Source organism: Mus caroli, unplaced genomic scaffold (assembly GCF_978045245.1).
Source record: "Mus caroli unplaced genomic scaffold, Mus_caroli_1 scaffold_4, whole genome shotgun sequence".
NCBI classification, from domain to species: Eukaryota; Metazoa; Chordata; class Mammalia; order Rodentia; family Muridae; genus Mus; species Mus caroli.
The window spans coordinates 116,465,001-116,478,221 of record NW_028227259.1 but is presented as its reverse complement, the minus strand read 5'-3'; the positions used below and the strand labels follow the sequence as shown (position 1 = coordinate 116,478,221).

Here is a 13,221-nt window from a genome sequence, read left to right as displayed (position 1 = left end):
ATTGACTATCTGACATGGAGACAACATCGACTATCTGACATGGAGACAATTGACTATCTGACATGGAGACAGCATCGACTATCTGACATGGAGACAATTGACTATCTGACATGGAGACAACATCGACTATCTGACATGGAGACAACATTGACTATCTGACATGGAGACAGCATCGACTATCTGACATGGAGACAATTGACTATCTGACATGGAGACAATTGACTATCTGACATGGAGACAATTGACTATCTGACATGGAGACAATTGACTATCTGACACGGAGACAACATCGACTATCTGACATGGAGACAACATTGACTATCTGACATGGAGACAGCATCGACTATCTGACATGGAGACAATTGACTATCTGACATAGAGACAACATTGACTACCTGACATGGAGACAACATCGACTATCTGACATGGAGACAATTGACTATCTGACATGGAGACAGCATCGACTATCTGACATGGAGACAGCATCGACTATCTGACATGGAGACAATTGACTATCTGACATGGAGACAACATCGACTATCTGACATGGAGACAACATTGACTATCTGACATGGAGACAGCATCGACTATCTGACATGGAGACAATTGACTATCTGACATGGAGACAATTGACTATCTGACATGGAGACAATTGACTATCTGACACGGAGACAACATCGACTATCTGACATGGAGACCACATTGACTATCTGACATGGAGACAACATTGACTATCTGACATGGAGACAATTGACTATCTGACATGGAGACAACATTGACTATCTGACATGGAGACAACATTGACTATCTGAAGTGGAGACAATTGACTATCTGACATGGAGACAACATTGACTATCTGACATGGAGACAACATTGACTATCTGACATGGAGACAACATTGACAATCTGACATGGAGACAGCATCGACTATCTGACATGGAGACATTAACTATCTGACATGGAGACAACATCGACTATCTGACATGGAGACAACATTGACTATCTGACATGGAGACAACATTGACTATCTGACATGGAGACAATTGACTATCTGACATGGAGACAATTGACTATCTGACATGGAAACAATTGACTATCTGACATGGAGACAATTGACTATCTGACATGGAGACAATTGACTATCTGACATGGAGACAACATCGACTATCTGACATGGAGACAATTGACTATCTGACATGGAGACAACATTGACTATCTGACATGGAGACAACATTGACTATCTGACATGGAGGGCTGTGGCTGTGGGAAGACTAGGAAAGAAAGCCACAGAGCCTTATCTTAAGTTGCAGCTGCTTGTACCAGAGCTACCAGCCTGGTCTCCTTCTTGCTCCTGTGAGCACTTGCGGACAGAAACCCTCTTATGGTCCTTGTCAGTAGTCCCTTATGGAGCTCAGTCACATAGCCCGAAACTGAAACCCACCAATGAAGAGAAAGACGAAGAATGATGCCATGCCACTTACAGACACCCCGAGTGACTGCAGCTGGGCACTCAGGCACTTCAAGGCTACCCGAGGAACTGGTGTGAATGACCACATTCTCACGCAAGTCTCAGAAGGCTTGTTCTGGGAGCCGGGTTTCCCACAACAGCTGAGAGCTACCTTGTTGGAAAGTGAGCTAACTTGGGCCTGAGGTCATGGAACACTCTTAGGTTGGGAGCATTGGTGTGGCTCCTATGGCCCACAGGGCACTGAGAAGCTAAAGGTGGAGGCGGCGGTGGGCAAGGCTAGAAAGTGCATTAAAGACAGAGCCCTGTCCTTGACCAGGAATAGCCCTCACTGACTGGGGTGAAGTTGAGGAGAGCTCGGAGCCCAAGCGGAATGTGTCGGTTACATCTGTCTGTGGAAGCTGCTCAGCCCTAAAACTATGAAGTTGGGAGGGAGTGCATCCTTCCAGCGGGTAATTAACACTCAGCAGGTCTTCAGAGTAGGAGACTGTACACCTAATCAGTTAGTGCTCCCTCAGTAGGTGCTCCCTAAGTGAGTGCTCCCACAGTGAGTGCTCCCACACCCCCGCGGCATGTGTGTGATACCCTACACTAGAACATAAGCCACCTCAGGGTGAGCAGGACCCAGGGAGGGTGAAAGAACATAAAGCTGCATGTGGCCAGCACACTGATGAGGCAGTATACTTGTCTACTAACCCAGACTGGGCAGCAGCATGAGCCACAGGAAGGCTTTGCCTGCCCCTTTCTCTCAGCTCATGGAGACTAGAAAGGGAGGAGGCTGCGGTGCCATGTGGGACTTCTTCTGGGGGTTGTTTTTGGCTTTTTGAGCACAGAGCATCATTCAGTCTTCCCTATGACACCACCACCACAGTTTCCATATTGGATTCCCGCCAGGACTCTTACTGAGTTGAAGCTTGTGGATTTGTGCTTTCATCTGCGGTCTCCATATTCCTCCAGCCTTCCTCATCTGTGTTCCCACGATTGGTTAAGGTTTGTGATTACCGTTGTGATTTCTTTCTCTCTGAAGCCCCTTTGCTTTCTCTGCTGTTCCTCTGCATTCCGAGGCGACAGGAGAGACAACAGAGCCTTACTGCCTTCTTGGTAAGATCACCATGTTTAAGGCAGGTTGTGCAAGCAGGACCTGAGCTTAATACCCCTCTCTCAAGGACAAGGCAGCCATGGCAGTGTGCACCAGTCATCCTAGCACTGGGGAGGTGGAGGCAGGAGGATGGATCCCTGGCCAGTTACCCAGCCTACCTAAATCAGGAGGTTTCAGATCAGTGAAAGACCATCTCAAAACAATTGGTGGAGACAACAGAGGAAGACTGACTTCCAGCCTCTGCAAGCCCACAGCCACCCACAGGAACATGTGTGTGCGGTCTTTAGCTCTTCCTCCTTCCATGATTCCAATGCTGTGAGCATTTTCTTTATAACTGTGCACTGTTCCCACAGATGCTTGCACAGGTCAGGCTCAGCACAGCCCAGAGCATTACCTCTGCTGGCTTTGTGCTCCTGCCGGAGGCTGTGCTTCCCTCTAAGTGTATTTATGTACTGCGCACAAGGCTGCTGTCTGTCTCTCCTCCCTATAGCTTCAGAAAGACCTCTCAGGGTCAAACACCCCCTAAAATTCTTAAGTGTTCTACTGACCAACAGACGCAGGAAGCACAGTGACAGAGCCTGGCAGTGCGACAGAGCCAGGCAGTATGACAGTGACACAGCCAGCCTCAACTACTGGGCGCAGACACTCAACCAGGAACATTCCCTTGTGCAGACTAAACAGTTTCTACTAAAGAAAATAAAAACAACCGAGGACGCTGAGCGCGGACGCTGAGGAGCAGGCTAGTCCAGTCCACTCCAGAGCGGAAGTCAGTCAACAATACACACGAGAGTCAGGAGCATGGAGAAAGCGCAAAGGTGAAACTAAGGCTCTGAAAGAAACCAATGGAAACTCTGAAGCAAGGCCCGGGGACAGACGAAAATGGGAGGCGTCAGGAGGGGCTTGTGCAGAGTCAGAGAGAGAATATCCCCATCTGTCAGTGTCTACTCCTGCCGTGTGGAGAGGATTCTCCCTGGCAGCAGGAGAGGGACCTCCAGATGCTGCCATCTTCCTATCCCAACCAAGCCACAATGTCCCACAGAAGAGAAAGGCACACAGGCCAAGTACGAGAGACTTTAGTCAGTTTTTTTCAGGGACACACAATTCCTTCAGCCATGCACTGTGTCAGGCTGCAGGCTAGGAAGCAGGGCTGGAAAGGCCCAGACAGCAAACAGGAACAGGACACACTGCTCCCTCCCATAAACACGACAGGCAGGTCTGTAGACATTGGGATGGGTTCTAGAAGAGACCTTTCTAAAGTGGCTCTCCCTAGCGGGGTCTGTGAAGCCAAACCCTGCACAGTAAAGGGCCGGCTTTACCATCCCATTAACAGCACTGTTTGATGGTGCAGTGGAGTTCTGGGCAGGGGCAATGTGCTGGGGATGTGCCATGGTCTTTCTTCTTTGACACAGAAGATGCTGAGCAAAGGTGGTGAGGTCCCTGACGTGCCTGTGGTTCTCCGGGCCCTGCTGACCACAGCCTGCCTCTTCACAGGAGAAAGGTGAACTTCTTCTCATTCCTCAGAATCAACAAACTTCTCCCTTGTGTGAGGGACAGTGAGGTGACTGCATCTGCAGGACAAGGCCTGTAGGGTCCTAGTATCTGCCAGCCTATGCTAGCACCTCCCAGTCGAGTCCTTCCCTTTCCTGCGGCTTCTCCTCTGTGTCTTTCCTCTTTCTTCACCTCCTTTTCACATTTCCCGGGCACCGAGTTGCTGTCTGCACCCACAGCAGACCCACAGCTGGGCTGAACTGATACCCAAGCTCCGGAGCAGGGCGAGAGATGAGGTCATTGGTGGCACACAGGACATCAACTATGCATGGCCCATCTATCCCAGAAGCCTCCTGGCGCGTCTCCAGACTGACGGACACCTCTCCCTGCTTCCTGTTGCTCCCATGGATCTCCTGGCCAGGAAGCATTGAAACTTCCTGTGCCACAAGTCAAGAACCCTCTCCCCGGGGAGGGGCTTCCTCAACTGCCCTTCCTGGCAGGGAGAGCCAGCCAGTGTGAGGGCCATGCTTTGGGGGAGGGGTCCTCCGCTCTGTGCAGCTGCTGTGTGTGGGAGGTTTTTCCTTGCCTAGGCCATTCGCTCAGCTCTCAGGGCATACTTCTCAACACTGTAACTGCTGCTGAGAACAAAGCCGAGAGCCTGGAGCCTCCAGGCCCTCGGTACCTTTCCTCCCTTTCTCCATCCCTCCCAGCCGACACAGTGTAGGTCACGGGCGCAAAGGGTCTTCAAGGCAGGACTGAGGAAGCCCAGATGCTGTCGGCCACAGGCTCTACAGACTCCACAGGCTCCAAGCCTAGCATCTATCCAGGCTCCGCCCCCTTTGCACAAGCCCCGCCCCTCACCAGCCCCGCCCACCAGAGTTAGTGACTAGGCTAACAGTCCACATTCTGCTCTGCCTGGGCCAAAGAGGCCTGTACCTCCAACACTGGAAAGACGTGCGGGAGGTGGTTACCTGTGACTGTAGAGCCCTGAGGACAAACAGAAGAGACTGCTGTAGCCAGGAGAAAGTGCCGAGCTTCTGAGCCCCTGGTAGCAGGATCTGGGAGGGGCAAAGCCCTGTATCCAGAAGGGGAGGAACTATGGAGTCCCAAGGAAGTAGGCGAGGTACCCTTTACCCTCAGAGACAGGGAAGTGGAGCTACCCTTTTGCCCAACAGACAAAAAGGTGGGGCTGATGGACCACCATTACTTCCTGCAAAGGATGAGACAGTTCGGATACGTGAAGACTTCTCTTACAGAGCTACCCTGGCCAGGAAAAAGGCCATACATGACTTCCGGGTGAGGTGGCCAGAACTAATTCTCCTGGAACGGAAGAAAAAGGAGGAACTCCCCCTACTTGGCCAAAGCTCATCTGACTTCCTCCCTGTTGCCAGCAGCTGCTCTTCAGTGGTCAGCTTCACCAACACAGACATGGACAGCACTCCCAGTGAGCTCCTGGATTCCAAAGTATTGGCTGCTGACTCCCAAGCCCCTCCTTTACAGACTCCACATATGACCATTCTCAACAGCTATCTGAAGCCAGAGTCCCTGACACGGCTGGAGAAGAGGGTGAGGAGGAGAACCCTGGCAGCCATGACTGAGCTGGAGCAGGACATGGAAGCGGTTAAGAGACGGCAGTCAGTGCTCATAAGGGACATTAAGGACATGCAGAAGGACATTTTATGTGAGAAAGCAGACAGCAAGCCATTCCTTGAGTACCTGCAGCAGAAGAAGGAGGAGAAACAGAGGAAATATGACTCCCTGTGGAAAGACTACATCCAGCAGTGTGAGGAGATCGAGGACAGGAGGCGAGAGCTGGTCTCTACCTTCACCTCCCGCACTGCAGACCTCCAGAAGCAGCTGGAGCAGGGCAGGAAGCTTGAGGCCAGCTTGAGGAAGAAGATGAAGGCCCTGGAGCCCATGGCACAGGTGAAGGAGCACCAGGAACAAACGATCCAGGCCTTAGAGCTGGAGAAAGCCAGCATAGGAAGTGACCTCTCCTTATTGGACCGTGAGGCACACCTTCAGTTCCTGAAGGAAAGGGCCGCCTTGGAGAAGCAATTGGAGGATCTGAACCTGCTGGAGTCTGGAGAGGACATCACCAGAAAGCTGAAGAAGAAGGCCAAGGCCTTGGATGCCATGGCCAAACAGGCTCACAAGGGCTTCTGGGAGGGTATTAAAACTCAGAACAGGGAGCTGCAAACACAGCTCTGGCAGCTGGATCAGGAGTTCTGCAAGCTGGAGGCAGGAAAGGAGAAACTGGAACGGAGAAAGCAGCGGTGGAAAGAGCAGCAGTGGTACCTGGAGGCTCTGGCCCGGGGGAGGGAGCGCCTGCAGCAGCGGGAGCACTGCCGGCAGCAGCAGGAACACCGCCACCCCAGACCACAGACAGCTCCTCCACCAGCACTGAGCCGTCTATTAAGTGCCAGGCCGAAAGCAAATCCTAAGAAATGGCTGCCACATCCCAGAAAGCAGACTGGAGCTGAAGCTGGGGCACTACACAAAGAATGAGGATGCTATCTGATAATGCAGAGGACAGAGGCACCAGGGGGACAGAGGGCTGAGCTTCTCAGAGGGGCAGAGGGGTCCTGGGCTGTCTCTCAGGCTCAGCTCCCACACAGTAGACCGAAGGGCTATCCTAACTGAAAGCTTCCCTGCATTGGGAAGCTTTGTTATTCAGAAGCTATAGCTCCCGTGCTCCCAGTACCTCCCGTGCTCCCTGTTGCAGACTTTGGTGCTCAGTTCCTGCTCTAGTGTGGCCCTCATGATAATAGGGTGCATTTGTAACGGGCACCTTGCACACAGTCAGCCCATCTCACAGTAGGAGCATCGGTGTCTTAGGTGGGCGCAGGGTGGCATTTGGGGAACTGGGTTCTTTACAATTGTGTCTGGCTGAGGCCGGATTCTTTACAGAGCTGTGGGGCGTGGTGTAGAGTGTGGCCCTGTGTTTGGGCCTTGTGCTCCTGTGTGACAAATTACAGTCAGCTTTTTGAGTCCTGAGCGTTGCTCCAGGCAAAAAGTCTCAGCCTTACATTGTAGAATTTTAGCTTTTACTTAGCTGTAATAACATAAACTCATTTAAAACTGTGCCAAAAAATGAATTGCTGAACATACCTTTGGTTTACAGAGTTAACTTACACATGAAATGTTATTTAAAAACAAAAGCTTACCTGTGATTATTCATAAGAGAAGTACTCTGTTTATCATTACACAAAACAAAAGCCTATTTGTGATTTTTCAAAATAAAACGTGACAGTAAGTCTCAGAGGGTACAGACAAGAGCCAGAGGTCACAGACAAGGGCCAGAGGGCACAGACAAGGGGTCAGAGGGCACAGATAGCAGGAAGGAAGGTGGAAGGTAGGGGTGTGACAGGGAAGGACTTTAGATCAATTTCAGTATTGGCTGTCCATCTCACTGGGCACAGGGCACCTGGAGGGTCTAAGAGGGAGTGGCACATTGGCTTCCCCAGCCAGAGGCCACGAGGCCCGGCAGGTAGACAAGTGATGTGTTTGAAGCTGATGGACAATTGTCCCCCACCCCCACCCCCCGCCATCTCCTTCCAACTCCCTGTGTATTGTTTACTGCTATGTGTGCCTGGTCTAGTGGTCAGAGCTGGGCAGCAAAGAACCAAAAGGTTGTTGGCAGGTCACGTGATACCGAGCAGTGCCTCGCCCTGCGCTTGTCTCAGCATTTCATGAAGACTTAGTCCAGTGTGGCGGCTTTGGGGAGATTCTGGAAGGTCAGTCCTCCTCAAGCCCACCAGTTTCCTCCACGCCACCCCAAGGCAGCCTCTCCTGGTAGCAGCTCTCTGTCTTGCATGTGAGGTAATGTGTGCTGCTCAAGAGTTTCACAAGGTAGAGAGAGGCAGACACCACCCTTCACAACACCAAGTTGGGATTTCCCTGACCCAAAGCAAACAAGGACATAGCAAAGGAAGAAATCACAGTCCAAGCCGGGCGGTGGTGGCGCACACCTTTAATCCCAGCACTTGGGAGGCAGAGGCAGGCAGATTTCTGAGTTTGAGGTCAGCCTGGTCTACAGAGTGAGTTTCAGGACAGCCAGGGCTACACAGAGAAACCCTGTCTCAGAAAACCAAAAAATAAAAATAAAAGAAATCACAGTCCAGTGTCTCATCAGCACAGACACAAACATTTCCAAGTCTGGTAAACTGTAGTCAAGAACACAGTGAAAGCTGCTCACAGTGATGCAGGCAGGCCTTTGGTGCCAGCACTCGAGAGGCAGGGGCAGACGGGTTTCTGTGAGGTAGAGGCCAGCCTGGTCTACATAGGGACTTCCAGAATAGCCAGGGCTATTGAGAACACAGTGAGAAGATCATATGCCGGGGTCAGGTGGGTGTCATTCCTGGGCTACGAGCTTGGTTCACCAGGCAGAAACAAGTCCCAGTTGTAAGTGTAGGTGTAACTCAGCACTCAGAAAGACCCAAGATAGAAACTCATCTCAACTGGCATAAAGAAGGCCATCAACAAAGTTCAGGAACACACACACACATGCTGAAAAGGAGCATAGCTCTGGTCAGACAGGCTGTGGGTCAGGCAGCGTTCCCTGACAGATGCAGGAGTCAGAGGGAACTCCTCCACATTCCCTCAGTCTGGTGCTCAGAGTCTTAGCTAGAGCAATAAGAGAAAGAAAGAAAAGGGACAGCGACAGAAAATAAAGACTAAAGACGCCAAGTCATCCGTGCTTGCAGATGGCATGGTTCTCTGTTTCAGCCTCCCTGCAGACTCCAGCAGACTCCATTAGACTTGATAAATACCCCACTGAGGGAGCACGACACAAAACCAACCTACGAAAGAATTGTTTTCTCTGTGTATCAATAACAAATTTGCTAGGAAAGGAAAAAAATTGGGGAGGAAAAATCCCATTCCTCATAGCTTGAAAAACAAACAAACAAACAAACAAACAAACAGCACAACAACAAAACTCCCAAGTGGAGGAGAGCAAGTAAGGAGGAGGAGGAGCCTAGCTACGGAGGAGGAGGAGGAGACGACTAGCTAAGGAGAAGGAAGACTGCCATTCTGAAAACTCTAAAACACAAGAGGAGCCAACGGTAAGGAGCACAGGGAGACAGGATGGCTGTAGAGCTCAGGGTACCTCACTTGCAGTGTAGAAGTAACAACCAGCATGAATCAGTCCACAGCCAACAGAACCCCCATTAAAATTCAAACACTGTTCCTCACAGAAAAATAATCTTATCACAGGAAGACTTGATGTCAAATCACAGCGCAGAGCCCTGGTCAGAAAACCAGCGTGGCTCTGCTGCAAAAGCACACCAAGGGATCAGTCAGAGAAGAGAGAGGCCAACGATGACCAACCACCCACAGCCACCTGAGCTTCCTCGAAGCTCTCAAGGAAGGCGGCTTCCTTAACCAAAGAACACATCTGGGCCAGCAAGATGGCTTAGTGGGCGAAGGCTCTGGGTGCCAAGCCTGAGGATGAGAGTTCAATCCTAGAGATCTCCATGGTGGACAGAGAACCAACACCAGCTAATTGTCCTCTTACCTATACACACCAACCATAGCACTCGCGCGTGCGCATGCACACATACACAAACACACACCTGCTCTCTCTCTCTCTCTCTCTCTCTCTCTCTCTCTCTCTCTCTCTCTCTCCTCTCTCGTAAATGAATGAACAGCAATAGGAGTTGATAGAATGTGATACCAGGTGTGGTGGTACAGCCTATCATCCAAGCACTTGGGAGGCAGAAGCAGAAGATCAGGGGTGTACACAATACACAACGCACTCATAAATCGTAACGAAACCATGGCATCTGCAGAATGGATGGAAATCAGGAGAGCAAGCAAAATAAGGTTTGGAAAGATAAACACTACATGTTTTCTGTAGAGGACTTAGATTTACTTCTTTACGTTTTGAGAAGGTGGGGGTCACAGCACACATGTGGAGGCCAGAGGAGAATTTCCAAGAGCAGGTTCTCCACTGTATGGATCTTAGGGGTCAAACTCGGGTCATGAGGCTTAGTGGCAAGCACCCTTTCCCATTTAGTCATTGCCAGCTCAGGGTCTTAAACTTAAATTTATATTGTGCATGTGTGCATGCGTGTGTATGTGTGTGTGTGCATGTGTGCAAGTCATGTATTTTTTTTTAATGAATGGGTGTTTTGCATGCATGTCTGTATACCATGTATGTGCCTAGTACTTGATGAAGCCAGAAGAGGGTGTCAGATCCCTTGGAACTGAAGTCAGAGATGGTTGTGAGGCACCATGTGGGTGCTGGGAATTGAACTATGTAGCTCTGGCTGTCCTGTGAAACTCAGAGACATCCACCTGTCTCTGCCTTCTAAGTACGGGGATTAAAGGTATGGCCACCACACTGGGCCAAGAAAAGTCCTTAAGGGATGTTGGAAATAGCAGGTGATGGAACATGGATATTAACAGCGGAGCAGAAAACAGGTCATCACACCTGTGCCTGAAGACGCCATGACAGAACCTGCTGCTGCCTGTGCTGACATGAGACATTAGCTTACAACTCCTCTTCTTCACCTGAGCCCAGCCCACTGCAGCCCGGCTGACCTCCACAGATCCCAAGCACTTTCTGTCCCCCCAGGTCTGGGCTGACCTGAAGTGTTCCTTCCTGCTCCCCCCAAGGCCTCACTCAGCTCACATGTGTACTGCAGATCCTGGGGACAGCCTAGGCCTGCTGTGAGCTGCACCTGCCCTGTGGGCTGCACCTGTGCTGAGGCCATGCTGTGACATTGCTTAGTTAACTGGGCTGCCATTACAGGCATCACAGAGATGGAGGGCAATAGGTGACAGAGTCATGACAGCTCTAAGTGAGCGATGCTGCCCCCACCCCAGGATTGCTCTTCAAACGCAGGACTCCCAGTCACACTCACAAACTAGCCAGAGCCATTGGGCATGGGACTGAATTCAGGAGAGACACTGTCTACCCCAAGAGTCACATGAAACTATAGATATCACGGTATGCAGGGTTTCCTGGACCACTCGTGCTCATGGTCAACTAACTTGGGACCTAAGCAGGTGCTTAGGGAACTCAGCAACAGTGCAGGGATGCTGGGTAACCAAATGGGGGAAAAACCACCCTTGATCTCCAGCTACACCACCCACGCACAGAAGCCCAGGTAGGGTTACAGACACAAATTTAAAAGCAAAACCAAGCAGCTTCTTTTTAAATTGAAGACCAAAGTAGTAGGCAATAGTTTCTGGGGCTACAGAAGGCACCACCCACAGAAGATAACCCTGAACAGACACCATCAAAACAGAACACAGGTGCTCATCAAGGAAAATAGGCATGCAACAAACAGAGCCTCCATATGTACATGTACATGCATATGTAAACACATACACGTGCACAGACATGAACATATACGTGCACGTATCCACCTGACACACACAAACGTAAGTAAAAACAATACAAAGAATTCTACCATGTCCAGAGCAGGGCATCCGTGAGGTGTCCTGGAGACAGGCTGAGTGTGGCTCAGGGACAGAGCACATGTGTGATATCATGAGGCCCTGGTAGAGGTCTCCCTTGCACCACAGATGTGTTCAGAGGACACTGAGGTCTGAAGAGCAGCTGCGGCCCGGGGAGGAACACATCTTATCATCGCAACGCTCCAATACCAGCTCTGCCTTCAGACTTACCCACAGGTAGTCCCCATCTGCCCTGATGGCAAACTTGAGGTTCCGCATACGGATGAGCATGGGCGGGGTGCCAGAAAGGTCCCACAGGCAGCGCACGACTCCAGCAAGCTGGCCACAGAGCAGTTCCTGCTGGTCTAACAGGGTCTGTGGGAGAAGCAGACAATGTTTTACCAGACTGTTCTACATCTGCACTCGTGTGTGTGTGTGTACATGCATGTGTGTCTGTGTGTGTACATGCATGTGTGTGTGTGCGCGCGCATGTGCGTGCACATGTTATAAGATATTTGAACCTGTTTCTGGTTAGGGTGTAGCTCAGGTCCTTAGCTCACATCTCTAATCCCTGTGGCTGGAATACAGACACACTCAGTACTCACCTTTAATCCCAAACAATGAAGGTAAAGTTATTTTGTGGAAGGAAGCATTCATGTTTGAAGTGATGTCTAATTGAGTGGCAGGAAAAGGGATGAATCAGAAAGAGATTTGACAGAATAGGCTATGTCCAACCCTCACGAGAACAGAAAAGAAAGAGAGGCTACTTAAGGGAGAGACGGCACAGGAGGAGGAGAGTGCAGCACAGGAATACAGGAGAGTCTGTGGAGAGCAGTGGAGAAAGAGCAGTGCAGTGGAGTTGAGAGGGAGAGTGGAGCAGCCCAGAAGGAGAAGGAGGCAGTGTTACCTGGAGAGTTTTACAGAGGCAGATTGAAGAGAGAACAAGCTAGACACAGGTGAAGACAGAACAAGCAAGAGAATGAGAAGGAGCCAGAAGATTAGAACAGAATGCTAGAGTTAGTTTCAGGCCAAGCAGAGCAATTCAGAGGCTGAGAGTAAAGCCAGATTGAATAAGCCAGTTGGGAGAGGAGTTTGAGCCAGTTGAACCAGCCAGTTAGAGTTCAGAAAGAACTAGGAAGGGGTGAGTTTATTCAGAAGCAAGTCTCAGAGGCTGAAAACATTCTAGGTCTAGATAAGATTGTACAGAGGCTAGAAGCTTCGAAGACTAGGTTAGCAGGTGGAGACAGTAAGTAAGCCTCCAAGATGACAATTACTTCAGGAAAATAAAAGTTACTTTTAGGGCTGGTGAGATGGCTCAGTGGGTAAGAGCACCCGACTGCTCTTCCGAAGGTCCAGAGTTCAAATCCCAGCAACCACATGGTGGCTCACAACCATCCGTAATGAGATCTGACGCCCTCTTCTGGTGTGTCTGAAGACAGCTACAGTGTACTTACATATAATAAATAAAAAAAAAAAAAAAAAAAAAAAAGTTACTTTTACATTCGTGTGTGTGTGTGTGTGTGTGTGTGTGTGTGTGTGTGTGTGTTGGTGCTGTTATAAAGACAGTGCCATATTGTATAATCCTGGTTGTCCTGGAGCTTAGATTGTGTAGATCAGGGATCCATTTGCCTTTGCCTCCCAAGTGCTGGGACTAAAGGTGCTGGTGATCACACTCAGCCATTTGGTATGTATTTAAGGATCATAACAAACAGTGACGCCTTGGCTTGGTGATCTATGCCTGTAATCCTGCTGCCATGAGAAA

The 13,221-nt window shown here is 50.2% G+C and overlaps 2 protein-coding genes across 9 annotated transcripts in view; one reads left to right on the top strand and one right to left on the bottom strand.

Annotated features, from left to right (window-relative positions):
* Hps4 (HPS4 biogenesis of lysosomal organelles complex 3 subunit 2) overlaps nucleotides 1–13,221 on the bottom strand; it is a 36,907-nt gene that overhangs the window by 18,425 nt on the left and 5,261 nt on the right. For all 8 annotated transcript variants that reach the window (XM_085837029.1, XM_085837028.1, XM_029477208.2 and 5 more), the window contains one exon: nucleotides 11,691–11,834. In XM_085837029.1, coding sequence (XP_085693155.1) covers nucleotides 11,691–11,834 — 144 coding nt within the window. The remainder of the gene's footprint in view (nucleotides 1–11,690; nucleotides 11,835–13,221) is intronic.
* LOC110294521 (coiled-coil domain-containing protein 121-like) lies at nucleotides 5,151–6,560 on the top strand. The gene has a single exon (XM_021162816.2). The coding sequence runs from the start codon at nucleotides 5,151–5,153 to the stop codon at nucleotides 6,558–6,560; it is 1,410 nt and encodes a 469-aa protein (XP_021018475.1).

What these genes read in the sequence shown, in the direction of transcription:
- LOC110294521 (XM_021162816.2), top strand. Translation starts at nt 5,151, where the DNA reads ATGGAGTCCCAAGGAAGTAGGCGAGGTACCCTTTACCCTCAGAGACAG.